The sequence below is a fragment of the Siphateles boraxobius genome, unplaced genomic scaffold (assembly GCF_051911475.1).
Source record: "Siphateles boraxobius isolate OS27281-9 unplaced genomic scaffold, OSU_SipBor_1 65, whole genome shotgun sequence".
In the NCBI taxonomy this organism is placed as follows: Eukaryota; Metazoa; Chordata; class Actinopteri; order Cypriniformes; family Leuciscidae; genus Siphateles; species Siphateles boraxobius.
In genome coordinates this window covers 15,393,947-15,410,318 of record NW_027509192.1, presented here as the reverse complement: position 1 = coordinate 15,410,318, position 16,372 = coordinate 15,393,947, and the positions used below count along the sequence as shown (strand labels likewise).

Below are 16,372 nucleotides of genomic sequence, written 5' to 3'. Positions count from 1 at the left end.
AAAAGCAGCTTCTCAAAGCACTGTATACAATATAAGCAATACAATTGAATAAATAAATAACAAAATAAACATCAATGAAATAATTAAATAAACGTCAACAAGCAAAAGCAAGTTTAAAACTGTCTTGAGTTGACTTTTAAAAATGGCATATGTCTGGAGTTCAAGAGGCAAAGAAATCCAAAGATCTGACACAAATGAGTCAACAATACACCCAAGTATTTTTGCCAGAAACTGAAGATTTGAGATATGATGATAATTATTAAAATCGTCCAGGGCAACATCATTTTTTTTTTCATTTAATTCTGCAAACATAATCCCAAACAATAAGGTGGAGAAGGTTTGATTGGCAGATTTAGTCACACAAACAGCACAAGTGGCTTGTGAAGAAACTTGTATATGACAATTTCATGTAAGCAGAATATCGCTGGAAAATCGCTAAACTCCAGCACATGTTTGTTTTCAGGTCATCAGTGCTTTTTCTGCAGTGTAGAGCGAGCGAGGGTTGCCAGATTGCACAGATTAAGTAAAACACTGGGCAGAAAATGTAAGAGAAAAGCTCAGTTTGGGGAATTTAAGCGATTTACATCTGGCAACCACAAACATCAACGCTAGTGGGGACTTGTTACCAATGCAAGATAACAAAAATGTCAAATAAAAAAAAGCATTTTCAGGAAAAGTAACAAGCGGGCAATATCGTGACGATTATTTAAAATTAATAGAGAGAGGCAGATATCGTTATTGCGATTGAAATACGATTAATCGCGCAGCCCTACTTCTTAGTGCGCAGATTGTCATTATACCATCATTACACCGTCATTATACCACAGTCAAGTAGCAATAAAAATTCCTTAGCCGTCGTAGAGTCACTTTGGTCCACGTGAATGTTAAAATCCCTGACAATAAGAATTCTGTGGAACTTCAGGATCAACATTGACAGAAAGTCAGTAAATTCTGACATAAAAACGGCATGTGAATTCATAGCACAACGGCATGTGTAGCAATGATTGTAAGAAGTAAATAAGTAACAGAAATACTCAAAACCAAGCGTTCGAATGCTGAAAACTGAGGAACAGTGATGACTTGATGACTGGTTTCCAGTCTTGCAGTCTCTCATGTTCTTGCTCAGACGTGGACCGGCTCTGAGATCTCTGGTGTGGCGGCTTGAGTTCCTGTCAGGTTGGGGTTGGACTTCAGGCTTCGGGTCACGTCTCGAGCTCAAGCCCTCCACCAACGACAGCAAGTGTGTTATTTCCTATCCAATACAAAGATTATATGAACATGTGAACTCATTAATGTTTTTTTAGAGCTGATTTACAACAGAACTGAATTCTTGCAATTGCATCACTGATTCTGTTATTTTCCTGTTTATTACTGTGAAGCCGCTCTAAAACAATCTGTATTGTATAAAGCGCTATATAAATGAAGGTGACTTGACTTGACTATAACAAGAACATTACAATGAACACTAATTTGAAAACCTCACTAAAAATAATCCAGAATTGAAGAAAAACGATAATAATCCTACTCTGTCTGTTACACTTCCTCACACCTGAAATCACTGATCGAGTGAATCTCCTGAACTTCTCCTGAACTTCTCCAGATCATTTCTAATCCATTCATGTTGTAACATCTGCTCTAATGTCGGGCGTTTAGTTGGATCCAGGGTTAGGCACTGGCTAATCAGATCACTGCATTCTGTACACATTTTATTAAGGAGAGAGCTGGTTAGTCATGGCCATGTGACACGAATGGTGGCATCTATGAAAACAGCATCTGAAACATGATTAAAATAAGGTAAAGTGTTCTTTATCTTTCTTTAGAGGTGAAGTATGTATTTTCTGTGACACCGAGCAGAATTACAAAAATATAGCATATTTTCAAACAACCGAACGCCCCTATATAAGAGAATATACTTAAACATAAAAAAAATCTTACATCACCTTTAACTCTTTCTGTACAGAGTCTCTGCTTTATGTGTGTGTTTATCAATGTTATCAATATTATTCACTCACCTTTAGATAAGTTGGAGTTCTGAAATGTAACTTTGGCTTCTGTGATTTCCATTGCATTGTGAAAAGGACGACATGCGTTCACCATCTCGTACAACATCACTCCTAGAGCCCAGACATTTGTTGGGACTGCGTGGAATCGAGGTTCAGTGTGGACTTCAGGTGGGCAGTGATCCAGTAATCCTGAAAGCAAGACATTCGCACATTGTTGAGCAATTTTTTCAAAGCGTCAAATAATCTGTAAGTCTCTACATTCAGGTTTCCACACTCCAAAAATGCTCACCAACGTATATGTCACTCTCGTAGCCGTCAGCACTAAGTAGGTGACCGCTGCCGAAGTCTATCAGCTTGAGCTCTAACATGTTTTTCCTCAACAGGAAATTCTGCGCATGAACATCACAATGAAAAACGCCACGCTCAATGCAGTGATGTACTGCCAGCACAGCCTGTCGCATGATGACCCGTGCTGTTGTTTCATCCAGTTGAGGATTACGAGTGATGTAGTCCAGCAAGCTCTCGCAGGGTTCGGGGAACTCCATTATGAGAGTGAATTTTCGAGGGTGTTCAAACCAATCGTACAGCTGTATGACGTAGGGGCTTATGGGTTCTCGCCTCATCATTAGCAGCAGCGCCACTTCTGTAATGAGAGGTTCGGGATGCCCAGGCTAGAGACAAGTAGTAGACAGAAGGTTAGCTGGGTAAAATCTGAAGAAAAAATATAATTTTTAAATGTACTTTGCTTTGATCTTTGTAGATATAATCAACAGAGCTTTTCCAGGCTTATTTGTCTATTACATTTACAGCGAATGCTTCCAACAGGTGTATTGACTACAGTAATCAGCACTTAAACAGTAAATACATTTTCAGCTTTTGACCAACTTACAATAGCAAGATAAAGATCGTTGTAAGTCTTGCGCATCCGCTTGATGGCAACCTGCAAAAATACCACACAAAAAAACAGTATTCAATAACAGTAACAGCATTTAAGAGCCTGACTTTGCACATAACATTTACGATTTGAGCATTTAAGTACTAAACCAAATACTTAGGAAAAAAAAATACAATTCAGCAAGATTGCTTTACCTTTTTGCCATCAAATTTCCGTGTTCCCTCGAACACTCTTCCGAATCCTCCGGATCCAATCATCTCTCCCACGTTATAGAGAGTCTCAAAGGATTCTGAAAAACAAACAGGACAATATGAGAAATATATGAGCTTGCTAGATCCTTTGTTTAATATTAAAAATATCAGTGCTGGTTGTGTCGAGAAAATAATTTTTGAAAACAAGTCTTTCTTTAGTGGAAAACAAGACGATAATAATACTGTTTAAAACCATGTTGGAGAAATAATGTCCGCAGATTTACCACTATTTGGCTTGACGGCGGAGTGATCTGGATCAGGTGATGAAGGATCAGGATCCAGATCCGCTGGAGGAACAAAAGGCTCCACATCATCCACAGCACAACAGCAGAGGAACTTCATAGCCTTCCGTAGCCTGTTGAGGAAAGAAACAGTTCCTTTCCTCTTCTTACATTCTGTAGGTTTTTCTGAAATGAAGAAAAACAGTTGAATTATTAGAAACATCTCTGACGTCAAATTGAGCAAAGATATAATGACACAACTTACATTTTACTGTTAAATTCTAATCTGTAATGTTACAAATCCAAAGAAAATTTCAGCAAAATTTTGCTGAGCAACAGTAAATGTGGCCGGACATAAACATGTTCAAAACGTGAAGCAGTGTTACGCATGAAGTAGCAAAATCTCTATCTGTACACTTTACACTCTCCAGCCTTATTTCAGTCTCACCTGTCGAGCTCTCGTTCACCGGTGAAGCCTCCATAAGGACATCTGAAGTCTCCGTTGGCTCGATGGGAACTTGACCCGGCAGCGGAGGGCACATAAACTCTTCAAAGCTGTTGGTCCTGGACAAACTCCTGTTGCCGCAACTGCCCTGTTCATATTGGCTTTTCGATCTATCGCCACTCCGCTTCCACTGGACGATGTACGTGCCTTTGCTGCTGAAGCTCTTCAACCCACATAACCACCTCTTCACATTTCCCACAGAGGAGGACAGAGATGATGTGGACATGATGCCCGGTGAAGAATCTGGGGAAACATTTTTAATAATATTAATAATCAATGTCAGTGGTCACATTCATTTTTTATTTTAACTTTCTATTTTCAATGATAAATTATTTATTAACTTAGCCATAACTTCTTCAATAAAAGCATATTCTGACCTCTGCAAGAGTGTTTCGATGAAGTGGACGGACGTCCATCATCTGGGCTCTGCATCAACTCCCTCTTCCTGTCAGCCTGACCTGTGGACACAGAAACAGAAAACTCAGAAGACTGAGGGGTGAAATATCCTGGAAGCTCCTGGATCAGTGTCTGGGTCGGGTCTGGCAGCGGATCCTGATCGAGGTCATCAGAACCGGGTCTCCAAACGTCCCGACCAGCCGTCTGGAAGAAAGCAGCTCTACTGGAGCTGGAGCGGCCTGAGCCTGGAATATTTCAGACATCACATAGTTAGCAATGTTGTAATAATAATCAATAATGTCAGTGGTCAATTACAAATTGTTACTATATAGTTACTCAAACTGAAAAGTTTATTTTAAATGTAAGGAATCAAATACATGTGATAACTTAGCAGGTAAAATTGGGGGTTCAAATGGGTTACTACCTTCACATTAATTTAGTCAATCATTGTACATCATACCATAACATACCATAAACAACTGAAAAACTAAAGCACTCACCTCCTCTTTCACACATGTGAGTCTGAGACATCTTCCTGCAACCTGCAATAAAAACAATACAAAAATACAATACAAAATACAATACAATAAAATACTACTCTACTGAGAAATAACGTTACTCCTCCCCACAAAAAAAAAAAAAAAAATTAAATACAACTCCAAACTCTTTCTAAGACAATAACAATAAATTCAAGTATCCTCCGAAATAATATAAACTTTCAAAATTATATGGATAAAAATATAAAGGATATATCCTTCGATGTTCTTCTAGAAAGTCTCCTCTCAGAAATCCTCCGAACAGTTTTAAAATCTCAAGATCGATCACACAGAAACTCTGCAAAAGTTTGTCAATTCGCCTCGTCTCTCACCAACAAACAACGCTCGTTTCGAGTGTGTATATCAGTCAGAATTCATAAAACGCGTCGCTATAGTAACTAAAATTCGAAAATGCACGGACGCACGTGCCTGAGTAGAGCGCGTGAGCGCACATTGAATCTTAACACATTTATAGTTACAAAATTAATTTGAACGTTTTCTTTATAATAATACATATATTTATTCTTTCTGAATAGTTATGCTTCTTATTATAATTCGTGGAATTATTCGTGTCCAAAATTAAATCTTCATTATTCATAATTGAGTTTGACTTGTGTCCAAAATGCTTGCAAAAAGGCACAAGGGAGGATAAAACTTACATTATCTGATAATAAAGTCTAGATCAGTGCAGGCCGTAGCAACAGCGTTTAAGTGTGTGAAAACTGAATATCGGTTGTCGCTCTGCCTTTATAAAGCGGCACCGAACGCAAGTTCCACTGAATGGTTCTTCTTCAGACCATAATTATAAGTATAAGAGCCACTTAATGTGGTTTATTGAAAAGTAGCTTAATAAACCAGCAGACTAAACTGTATACATGTTTACATTTACTGTAAACTAGCTAACCACTTTAATTGCATTTGGTAATAGCAGAAGTGCAGAACAATCAACTACAAATAAACAGTGTCTTCTCATATAAAAAAATTACAAAATAGACAATATTAAATACTTAATTAATGAAAACGAACAAATCAGATGGAACTGTAACAACAATAATACATTTATTAGGGATATTTCACCCAAAAATGAAATTTCTGTCATCATTTAGGCTACTCACCCTCAAGTTGTTTTAAACCTGAATGAGTTTCTTTCTTCTGATGAACATAAAAGTCATTTTGAAGAACCAAACAGTTGCTGGTCCAAAGTGACTTTACATCAAATAGTAAAAAAAAAAAAAAAATTATATATATATTTTCATATATATTTTATTTATAAATATATATATATATATTTATTATTGTCTGAAAAGCCCATAAAACTCGTCCGTTTAGTTTAGTTTTGCTTAATTGGCGGCGCTGGGAGTTTTGTGCCGGTGGACACATTTGGCAAAAAAAAAATCATTTCTTTTTCTTTTTTCTCACAGAAATAAAATAAATATATATTTATTATATAAATAATTATTTCCTAAAAATAAAAGCTCGATGCAGTTTCCGTCAAAATAAAAGAGATCTTGTGTGTAGCTCTTTTAAGTATAGAAATTAGTACAAAACTAATCATGAAAGTTCATTTTATTTTTCAGTGCATTTGTTTTACAATATATGGCTATTACTGGGATTAATATTATAACTATTATTATTTAGTAGTATAATAGACAGTAGACAGACACTATATCACAACTAAAGGAGTTTTGAGTTTTTCTTTGTTTGTTCAATTTGCACACTGAATATGGGTTGGAGCTCTTAATTTTGAACTCTCAAAGTGCACCAGATTGATGAATTTAACATTAAAAAGCACAAAATTTGCTTACGGGGGAGCATGCCCCTGAACCCCCCTAGAGGGACAGAGGTCCACTCACACATTTACCAAAAACTATGCAATGCAGCTTATAGCTTGTTTTAGGATTCATGACTGTGGAGTATAATTCTATTGTATTTTACAATTAGTTATTTCACCTGTTAACTCTTACTCATTCCTATTCAGTCATTACATGGGATAATAGGAGTTGGTATAAGGTGAATTGCCCTAATGTGGGACATTTTTTGCACTTCAGACTTCTGTGACATATTGCGATGTGTAACCAAAACATTATATCCACACCCAATACCTTTTTAAAAACCCCAGTATGTGTCCTAATCAAGTCAAAAGAGATAATTCAGATAACCCATTCATAAGAGAAATTATAGACATATTAGTGCTCTTATTGCAAGTTGTCTGAGAAAATCCGCAGCTTCCTAATTTGGGACAGTTGTGTTCCCAATATGGGACACTGCAAACATCTATGATAAAAGACCAAAAATCACATTACATGTAGAATAGTATACCGTAATCTTATTTTATTTTAGATTCGTTTTTTAAAATCTTAGTTAGTAATTGTCTTGGTTATGAATGGATGAAACATGTAAAATAACAAAAATTTTATTTATATTATCCATTTCCAGTAAACCAGTATCACAATCCATAAACAAGACCATTATATCAGTTATAGTGATGAATTTCTAAAACACCTAACAAATAAACAGAGAAACTTTGGACCAAAATAATTTGGTATAATTCCAACTAAAAATTAAATGTACAATTGTTTCTGTTTCCTCTTTACAAAAACAGCATAATGGAGAAACCCCTTCTTTAAACTTACTGATAAAATCATTACATGGATAATATCTATTTATTATTTTGAAAAAAGGTTTCTTTGAGTTATTTATTAGGAATTACATATTTATTCATATCTGACCAAAGAATCTGAAAAAGGGTAATGAAAATCCTGTTTCCATTTCATCAATGCCTTAGGTGAAATTTTTTTTTCTTTAGTTAAGATTTGTCTAATATAAACATTATTAATATTTGTATTAAAATTAAAACAAAACAAAAATTAAACCATGCCCCACCACACATTTTTGACCCATTGAAGTACTGTCCCACATTAGGCTGATCATTCTGTCCCGGATTTGGAAACCACATCTCCTAATGTGGGACACTAGGAAATTTGATAAAAATATAAAATATATAGTTTATACACATAAAGTTACACTATTTTTTGATGGACAAACATTTCATAAGCATATTAGGCTAATAAGTAGTAGGATTGCTTTGTTTAAAATCTATTTAACTCCTTAACATCAAATTTGTTAAAACTCTATATCATTAACCTTCATATGGTTTTCACACAAGGTGTCTCCTGTTTGATGATTGCTCCACCCTCAAATATGATTGGACATTTGAGAGGTCATGTGATTTTGATCACATGACACCACAGCTTTGTCTAACCCATATTTCACTGTCATTCATGTATTTATGGGGGACCTACAAACACAAGACCTTAGGTGTCCCACATTAGGCAGTGTCCCACATTAGGGCAATTCACCCTACATATTCAAGGCCGTGCAAAGATCAGTTATGTTTATGATCATATGTAGTGGGGCGGTCTGGGCCAAAATGCCAGGGCCGATCATTTTTCCCAGTCCAGCCCGGATCCATGTATATATACTTTGTTACTATGGAGGTCAGTAACTGTTTACCCACATTCTTCTAAATATCTTCTTTTGTGTTTAGCACGAGAAAGAAAATAATAGAGGTTTGGAACAACATGAGAGTGAGTAAATAATGACAGAATTTGGGAGGCGGGTTTAACATTAACATGGCATCTGACGCACATAAGCTGAAGTAATTGTGACACAAAATCTTAAATAAATAGCCTAATTTAGTGATATTTTAAATGTAAATTAAGCTCATTAAAGTCGGTAATATTTTTTTCTAATATGTTGTCACTTTGTTGTACAGGTATTTGAGTAGCATGTGCCACTGAATGTTTTGTAATACTACTGCTATGTTGATTATCATGCAAAGTCGCAAACTGCCCATTCCAGGAAAGACACTAAATAAATCTTGGGTAAATAAATAACGCATTAACAGTCGCATCCGTTACTGTAAACCTTTAATTTGGCATGGTGCTGCATGGACGCATGTCGGTAGGATGCTTTACCTCTTTAAGCACAACTACGTAAACTGCTTAGAAAATCTTCAACTTTTTTTATTCATAATATTTGATTAGAGGGTGAAGATGTCAATTTACCTTTCAGCCACTACTGTATTATAAATAATGAACCACAATGCAGGTCTATTAATAAATTATCTTTATTGGTGATAAATTATATCATTTGAAGAGCTTTTGGTCTGGATCGGGCTGGACAAAAATAAATTCTTCCACTGGAACTGTTGATCCAGATTTCCAACAACTATTTCTGCAAGTGTACACCAGAACTGTTCCGAACTCCAATGGAGTGTCTGAGAAAACAAACAAAAATCACATCTTACAGTACATACACTATCAAGTAACAAGTAAGAGGTAATGTACAGTAAGCCATTCATTATCGCATAATACATCTTGAAAGGATGATCAGTTTTGTATAAGAGGGATAGTTTGAGATAATTACTGGCTGACTTTACATTGTTACAAGTGCTTAGCAAAATAAATCAGACATGAAATATTGATTTGAGTGAAAGGTCCTTGCACACTGAGTCCGAAATTCTTGTCTGAAATTTCCGCACATAAAAAAATAAATACGGCCTTAATGGTATATCAATCATGTTTACACACTGCCTCCGAAACTTTCGTCCGTCATAAAAAATTCGGATCGGGTTAAATTATCAGCATTTTTCTCATCAGTAGCAAGCATTTTGAGTGGTGTTTTGGCAATTCAGAGCCACCGAATGACGAATACGTCATTCCTATTTAACATTTGACTTACCTGAATTTGTGCCTGCACTACTGAGCAAACTGACCAATGCAGGCATGAGCTGAAATTCAAAAACCCTCGGGCTGCCGCAGTGACCACAGAATGGCACCATCTCATTAACATTGAAAGGCGGCTCTGTTATAAATAGAGGTGATCCGGCCCAACTGTACCTATAAGGTGAGATGTAACACATTTGATTAAAACATGAATAAATAATAAAACTATTGGGTGTATACTACGATGAATTATCACATTTTGTTATGCAGAAAACACTGGATGCCGTTTTTGCATTCCACTGAGTTTTCTACTGTTTCACTATGTAAACATGCGCTACATGGACGTTTTTGACCGTTGAACTCACAAATGCCGTTTTTCGCAACGTCTCACAGGTTGCCAGGTTTGCATAACAAAACCAGCTGCAATTCAAAACTCACCAAATCAAGACCAAAACTAGCCCAATCTTGTTCCTGGGGGCCCGGGGCTTGGAGACTTTAACCCACGGACTAAAAAAACAACCCGAGGCAACAATATAATAGTGGCCCAATTCCGCGGGAAAAACCGCAGACTAGGCAACACTGCACGTGACACTTTCATTTCATCGCCCTGTGTCCCATGTGTTTGCGTAGTGTCTTTTGCAACGTCACGCACATTACACAGCGCTCTAAAAACACATAGTTCAAGATAAAAGTATTTCAACTTTTTTTTAACGAATCTCTAGACCCAGGGCTAGTATTGTTAACTAATTGTTTAAACATTTAAACCAAACATTTTTGTAACTCATGTAAACTGATATAAAATATTTTCAAAAACTGGCAAGGCAACAGTTGTAATTTTTGTTTATTTTAAGTTGAAGTATGCCTACTAAAATAACTAAAACTGAAATAAAATTTTGAAAAACTATAAAGACTTTTTTTTAAAAAAAGAAAAAAAAGGAAGAAAACAAAATGACTGAAACTTTAAAAAACATTTGTATAAATGGCCCCTACAATGCTCCAAAAATTATAATACTGCTTAAATTATATTTTTTCTTCTATTTTTAAGTCTCACAAACCTAAAGTACAATAATAGTTCTAAGTTAATTTAGAATTGGACATAACCAAAAGAATGGCTCATGGTTCAGTGAAAGAGTCTGTATTGAACCGACAGAAATTGTCCGATTTGACAGCTCTGCTTTCAACTCCTTCCCCGACTGTAGGCGACAAATCTCAGCGATCGGTTAAATCCAGTCACAGCCGAAGTCGAACATACCTTTTAAGGCTGTTTTGTGAATCTTTCTGACTGACTCATTAAGAGTAATTTGTTCACGAATCAGACAACACGGCTAGTGTTGCTGCTGTAGTAACCCAGACAGCAACATAGTGTCGGCCCAGATCCGGGCCACATCTAGTACTTGTGGATTACACGCGTACCACATGTGGGCCGGATCTGGGCCGACACTATGTTGCTGTCTGGGAAGTGCTGGCACTTGATGTAATTTGACAATGTAATTTAATGAAAACACTCATGGACACACAATGGGAATGGCTTTCCTGAATGGGAATTTTAAATTATTGTAGCACATTTGTAATTTTTTGCCCTATTTGCAACCATTTTAGTCATAGTCTGGTTTTTTTTTTTTAACTGAATATCAGTACTAAAATATTCAATCACCGTAACACTTGTTCAGGACAAAGAGATATTTTCTTCATGAAACTGGTGAACACTTCATCTCCATGCTTGACTGTGGCTTTCTCATATTCCTCCTGAGCTTCCCCACTTCCACAACTAAAAAAAAGTATAGAAAATGAAATGTTACATGATTAATATACAATTTAAGATTTCCATATACATTTAGTCATGTAGTGCAACATACATCACACTGTTGTTCAGATTTTATGTCAGAAATTCACTTAAAAGACTGTTGTAGACATTGGGGGCATTACAAGTAACATGCATTATGTAATCAGATTACTTTTGATGTAACGAGTGAAGTAATGCATTACTCTATAAATGTACACATTAACATTTGAATTACTTGTTTAAGTAATGTACTTTTCACTTTAATTACATTTTTTGTATAATACTGAAGTTAAAATTTAAAATATCAAATTAAAATTCTCAGTTACACTATTTTAATGTGTCTTTGTTACAATGTCATTATATATTTAAGTAGTGAGTTATATTAATTAACAATATGTACTTACTATAGGGTTATGGTTAGGATTAAGGTTTGGTTGAGGAGGGTTAGTTGCATGTAATTGTGCATAATTTACTGTTTTACCATGGTACATGTAAAATATGTAACAAGGACAGTGTAAAATAAAGTGTTACCAAATTCTGTCTCTTTTTCAAAACGTTGTCTCTTAGACATGCACTCATGTGTCCGTGGGAAAAATCAAGTATACAAAGTGACAAAACACATCTTTAAACTTTCAATACAAAGAGTTATACAGTAGAAGATATAACTCGTAATGTTAAGAGATCTTTTGTATGGCATACATAGTTCTATGGCTCATGAATTATTCTAAGAGGTCAGAATATAATATTCTAAATGTGTTTTTAAAAGAAAATGAAGATGTATATTATATAGGCTATGTTGTTGAACACGTTACTGCATTAAACACTTAAAAAAAAGAACTTCTCAGTAAAAACACCTGCAAGGCTTGGAAGAGAGCGAGAGCCTCAGCAAGGTGAGAAAAAGTAATGTAACACTACTTTCCATCAAAAGTAACTAATTAACGTAATTAGTTACTTTTTCAGGGAGTAATGCAATATTGTAATGCATTACTTTTAAAAGTCACTTAACTTTCCTCAACACTGTTGTAGAATCAATCCTACTCACCTTCGAATCTCTCCGACAATCCCTCCTTCCCTTTCCTCATACTCTCTAAGCAGTTCGTTTTCATGATCCGTATCATGAAATCCATCCAAGTCTGTTTCCTCCATAACGCTTATGTAGAACGACTGAAAAACGTGCACATGGGTGGGTTGGACGGCACTTTGCTGATCCACACCTCCATCAATGCACAGGCCCTGAAGCTTGCTGCTGACATCAGTTCCTTCATAAACACTGTCATTTGGCACTTGTCCGCCGCTTTCAGCCACGTTCTCTTGCTCTTCTTCGTCCATCCCCCAATCGTCTGCTTCATCACACCAATCTGTTCTGGACATTGCAGATTCTGTACATGTCGTGGTTTTGTTGTCTTGTCTTCCTTTGATGTCGTCATCCCGACACTGAGAGCGCAGGACGATCCAACTAGGTATAGAAGCGACATGGTCAGAATCCCAGAAAATAAAAGGTTTCAAGGAATAGTTAAAGAAACACATCTGATATGAAAATAATGGCCTAATCTAAATTGACAAGATGTTACCTTTCTGATTTGCCAGAGCACTGTGGATTGGTGCAGGCAAATACATGAATGGTTCTGTGGTACGGAGACGCCGCAAGGGGGCAGTATACTTGCACAACATGAGACAGACCTCTCTGACACAGACTGCATATGGGATACTGAAGAGGGATTATTGGAAGCAGGTCCTGTTAAAATGAAAATTCAATGAATACAATGTGTGTGTGCATGTGTGTGTGTTTATTGTATTTTTTGTGTTTATATATATATATATATATATAATTTTTTTGTGTGTGTGTGTGTCGTGTACCTAGTTGTGTGTATATATATATATATTAGTGGTGCAACAGAATTTATTCGTCCACACTCCACACCAGGAGGGGCCGTGGCGGTACTGCAACTCCGTTTGCTAACAACATGAAAAAGAGCGGCAGAAGAAGAGACGACCTATGCACCAAACCAAATGTTCAGATGGCACGCAGACGCTAATAGCCTATACACTGAGTTTCGATTCATTTTTGTGACGCGCTCCACAAAATTCACGGAAAGGAAAACGGGACAGCAGAAAGCGGCATCCTGATTGTTTTCTTTATTTCACAAAAGCACAATGTTTTGTTTTTATTGTGAGTGTACACAAATAAAACTGACCCTTTACAGTTTCGAATGATGTAAATGAATGTTGTTATGTAATTTCCATCAAGAGGTGCATCAGTTGTTGGTCAAGATATTGAATTGTCAATGCAAGAGTCCAGCACTCTGTAAAGTCTCCTCCAGCACATCCCAAAGACTTTCACTGAATTTAAGGTCTGGCCTCAGAGGTGCCAGTTCATGTGGGGAAATTATTTTTCATGCTCCATCCCAACCATTTTTTTACAATTTGAGCTGTTTTTATCCTGGAATATGGCCATGATGTGTCTTCCTACGTGGTTGTTTGAGAAATGAAAAGCTACACATTCTATCAATTAGGGTTAGAAGAACTGTTGCCAAACATAGGCTATAACATGCAGAAATAAAATCACTGGAATAACGGATCCAAATCATAGACTCTTAAGCATTTACCAATTCAAATCCAAACAGCAATTATTTTGGGCTTGACTCTGTATAGCTTATTAATACTTTTTAAGGAATGCATGCATAAACTATATTATTATTTTTAGAGTTATTTATCACCTTATTCACAGCAGCGCGGGCGCCATCTTTGATTTTGAACGGGAATCAAAGCGAGGCGCGAGGCTGTAATGGATATAACGTTACAGCTCTTCGGTGGGTTGTACTGTGTTTTTTTTTTTGGTTATTCTGCCGACGAGACACTAAAAAAAATATTTCCAAGAAATTTCACTTGACAAAAAAATCCAGACCACGTGAGCTGTGGCAAATTATAACTGATCTAGAAGATTTACAGCTGTTTACTACGGACAGGCTACCATTGAAAACACGGAAAGTCCATCCCTCGCTTTCGTAACGTTACCTGTCATTGCGCTGCTCTGAAAAAGGTCTAGGCTATTTATTGAACATTTACCAATTATTTGATACATCATACATCGTTTATATTTATAATTAATAAATGTATTAAATATTAACTTCTTGACTGAAAAACATGAAATCAGTTGAACCGACTTATATTAACCTGCATAATTGGAACATACAGTTAAGAGAATCAGCTCAAAAGAACCGAGCCAGCCAGGAGTCGAACCTAGAATCTTCTGATCCGTAGTCAGACGCGTTATCCATTGCGCCACTGGCCCTATACTTGCCAATTAGCGTGCGGACATACGGAAACTCTCAGTATACCAGTGATTTCATTAAAGAACACGATTAAACTTAATGACAGCTGTGTGAGAAATTTAGAATTACGTCGTTGTAAAACAAACATAGAATACCTCAATCAAAGTAATTTGAAATAACCGAGATAAATCTTGAATGTGCGACTTAGTATGTTTAGCCCCATAGTTAGCTAACTGGCTAGCTAGCAATTGGCTACTTTTAAGCACTTTTTTAAAGCTAAGCATTTAATGTTTACTTCAGCAAGTAAAGAAACCTGATTTAATTCCGCAAGATATCAAAGATATTGACTGTCTACATGAGGAATTTTATTAACTACACGATTACCAAGCTGTCAAGCAGTGTCATCGCCTTTAGTTAGCAAGATACAATCCCCGAGTAGGATGTAGAAATTACGTTTCCTTTACCGGTCTATCTCCGATCTTGTTCGTGCAATAAGATGTGTTTTTCTTCTTGTCAATAGCTCCGTCACATATTCCCACGAGAACTGTCTCGTGTATCGATGTTGCCATGATTATTGAGCAGAAATCATCAGTCCATGTGGTTCTCTGGACATGTGGAGAGACTAAAGTTAACACTCGTCGCCTGTATTACCGAATCTGTTTAATTTAAAACGTTTTTAGCAATGTATGTTATGTCTGTAAGATATATTTAAAGGATTCCAAACGACATTTGATTACGTTAAGTGACTTGCATAGTGCATACATTGTTATTATGTGAATGTATTTCATGTATAAAAAAAGGTACTGGTTTTGTATAGATACGTGTATAGATTCATTTTGAATCTATGTCAACAGTAACGTCGTATCGGGCCAGTGGCGCAATGGATAACGCGTCTGACTACGGATCAGAAGATTCTAGGTTCGACTCCTGGCTGGCTCGGTTCTTTTTAACTTCTTTTCTCGAACCTACATTGTGACGGCGCTAATCGAGTCGGACATGCATGCTCGCATAATTATGTACGTGAAATATTGCACATTAATTCAATTTCATATAAAATTAAGTCTTTACAACTTATGCGATGATTCATTGACTGAATACGTTTCGCTTCGTGTTAGTTATCTTCCTCTTCGTGTCAGTTATCTTCCTAATGCCTCTGTTTCATAGAATATCTCCCCTGCTGTAATGAGATGCACTATTTGCGCCTGAATCACGTGATTATAACATATTAACTTGGGAAACTTAATGTAAAACAGAACACATGATATTTCCTTTGTATTAGTTCAGGTAAACAAGTATGTAGTTGCAAGGACATGCCGCGAGAGGGCAGTGCGGTTCACTGTCTTGAACAATATGAGAGAGACTATCCATTTTTACCACTAGCCTATACGTTGTAAAAACGCTGGGTTCACAAAGTTTGAATATTTGTGAATAATTATCTGAAGCTGGTCCAGTAAAGGATACTAATTAAAACATTGAAATCGTAATTTTGGATGCTCTAGTTATTTAAACCTCGTGCGTCGATAAAGAGTTCCGGCTTAGAGGACAAAAAAGTCAGTACAGTTTTGAACACTGGCTGGTTATGCACTTGCTCAAAAATGTATTTTGGATACTTTAATGGTGGCGAATTCGACGAAATGTATTCAAACAAAAAAGGAATAATTCCATTCGAGTTGTTAAGATTGTTTTTATGAAATACTGAAGTAACCCATATTAATCTGACCCTTCAAATACATTGTAGGTGCGTCCTGTATCCATTCACTACACTATTTGTTGCAATATCTTC

General features: G+C 36.4%; 2 protein-coding genes, 1 long non-coding RNA gene and 2 other non-coding genes across 5 annotated transcripts; 1 reads left to right on the top strand and 4 right to left on the bottom strand.

The window, feature by feature from the left end:
• Positions 1-163: 163 nt before the first annotated feature.
• On the bottom strand, positions 164-2,135 carry LOC143721095 (uncharacterized). Its single transcript, XR_013196681.1, has 3 exons — positions 2,013-2,135; positions 1,550-1,695; positions 164-1,252 (listed from the first exon to the last, which is right to left on the bottom strand). It is a non-coding gene; the product is annotated as an uncharacterized LOC143721095 (long non-coding RNA).
• A 7-nt stretch (positions 2,136-2,142) lies between these two features.
• Positions 2,143-4,802, bottom strand: LOC143721284 (uncharacterized; the record flags this gene model as incomplete). Its single annotated transcript, XM_077211571.1, has 8 exons — positions 4,772-4,802; positions 4,253-4,516; positions 3,819-4,118; positions 3,374-3,556; positions 3,093-3,187; positions 2,893-2,943; positions 2,293-2,674; positions 2,143-2,192 (listed from the first exon to the last, which is right to left on the bottom strand). Coding segments are annotated over exons 1-8 (1,356 nt in total), but the record flags the coding sequence as incomplete, so codon positions are not given.
• A 4,116-nt stretch (positions 4,803-8,918) lies between these two features.
• On the bottom strand, positions 8,919-15,250 carry pdcd2l (programmed cell death 2-like). Its single transcript, XM_077211268.1, has 6 exons — positions 15,054-15,250; positions 12,889-13,052; positions 12,360-12,773; positions 11,189-11,302; positions 9,551-9,708; positions 8,919-9,086 (listed from the first exon to the last, which is right to left on the bottom strand). The coding sequence occupies exons 1-6, from the start codon at positions 15,156-15,158 to the stop codon at positions 8,956-8,958; spliced, it is 1,086 nt and encodes a 361-aa protein (XP_077067383.1). The 5' UTR covers positions 15,159-15,250; the 3' UTR covers positions 8,919-8,955.
• Positions 14,537-14,609, bottom strand: trnar-acg (transfer RNA arginine (anticodon ACG)). The gene has a single exon. It is a non-coding gene; the product is annotated as a tRNA-Arg (tRNA).
• A 205-nt stretch (positions 15,251-15,455) lies between the features above and the next one.
• Positions 15,456-15,528, top strand: trnar-acg (transfer RNA arginine (anticodon ACG)). The gene has a single exon. It is a non-coding gene; the product is annotated as a tRNA-Arg (tRNA).
• Positions 15,529-16,372: the final 844 nt, after the last annotated feature.

Bases quoted from the DNA above. Each gene is read 5' to 3' on its own strand.
- pdcd2l (XM_077211268.1), bottom strand. From the start codon at position 15,158: ATGGCAACATCGATACACGAGACAGTTCTCGTGGGAATATGTGACGGA. The intron at 13,053-15,053 runs GTAAAGGAAACG...TCATTTTAACAG, and splicing joins ACAAGATCGGAGATAGACCG to GACCTGCTTCCAATAATCCC. The intron at 11,303-12,359 runs GTGAGTAGGATT...ACTTTTTTTTAG, and splicing joins ATTGTCGGAGAGATTCGAAG to TTGTGGAAGTGGGGAAGCTC.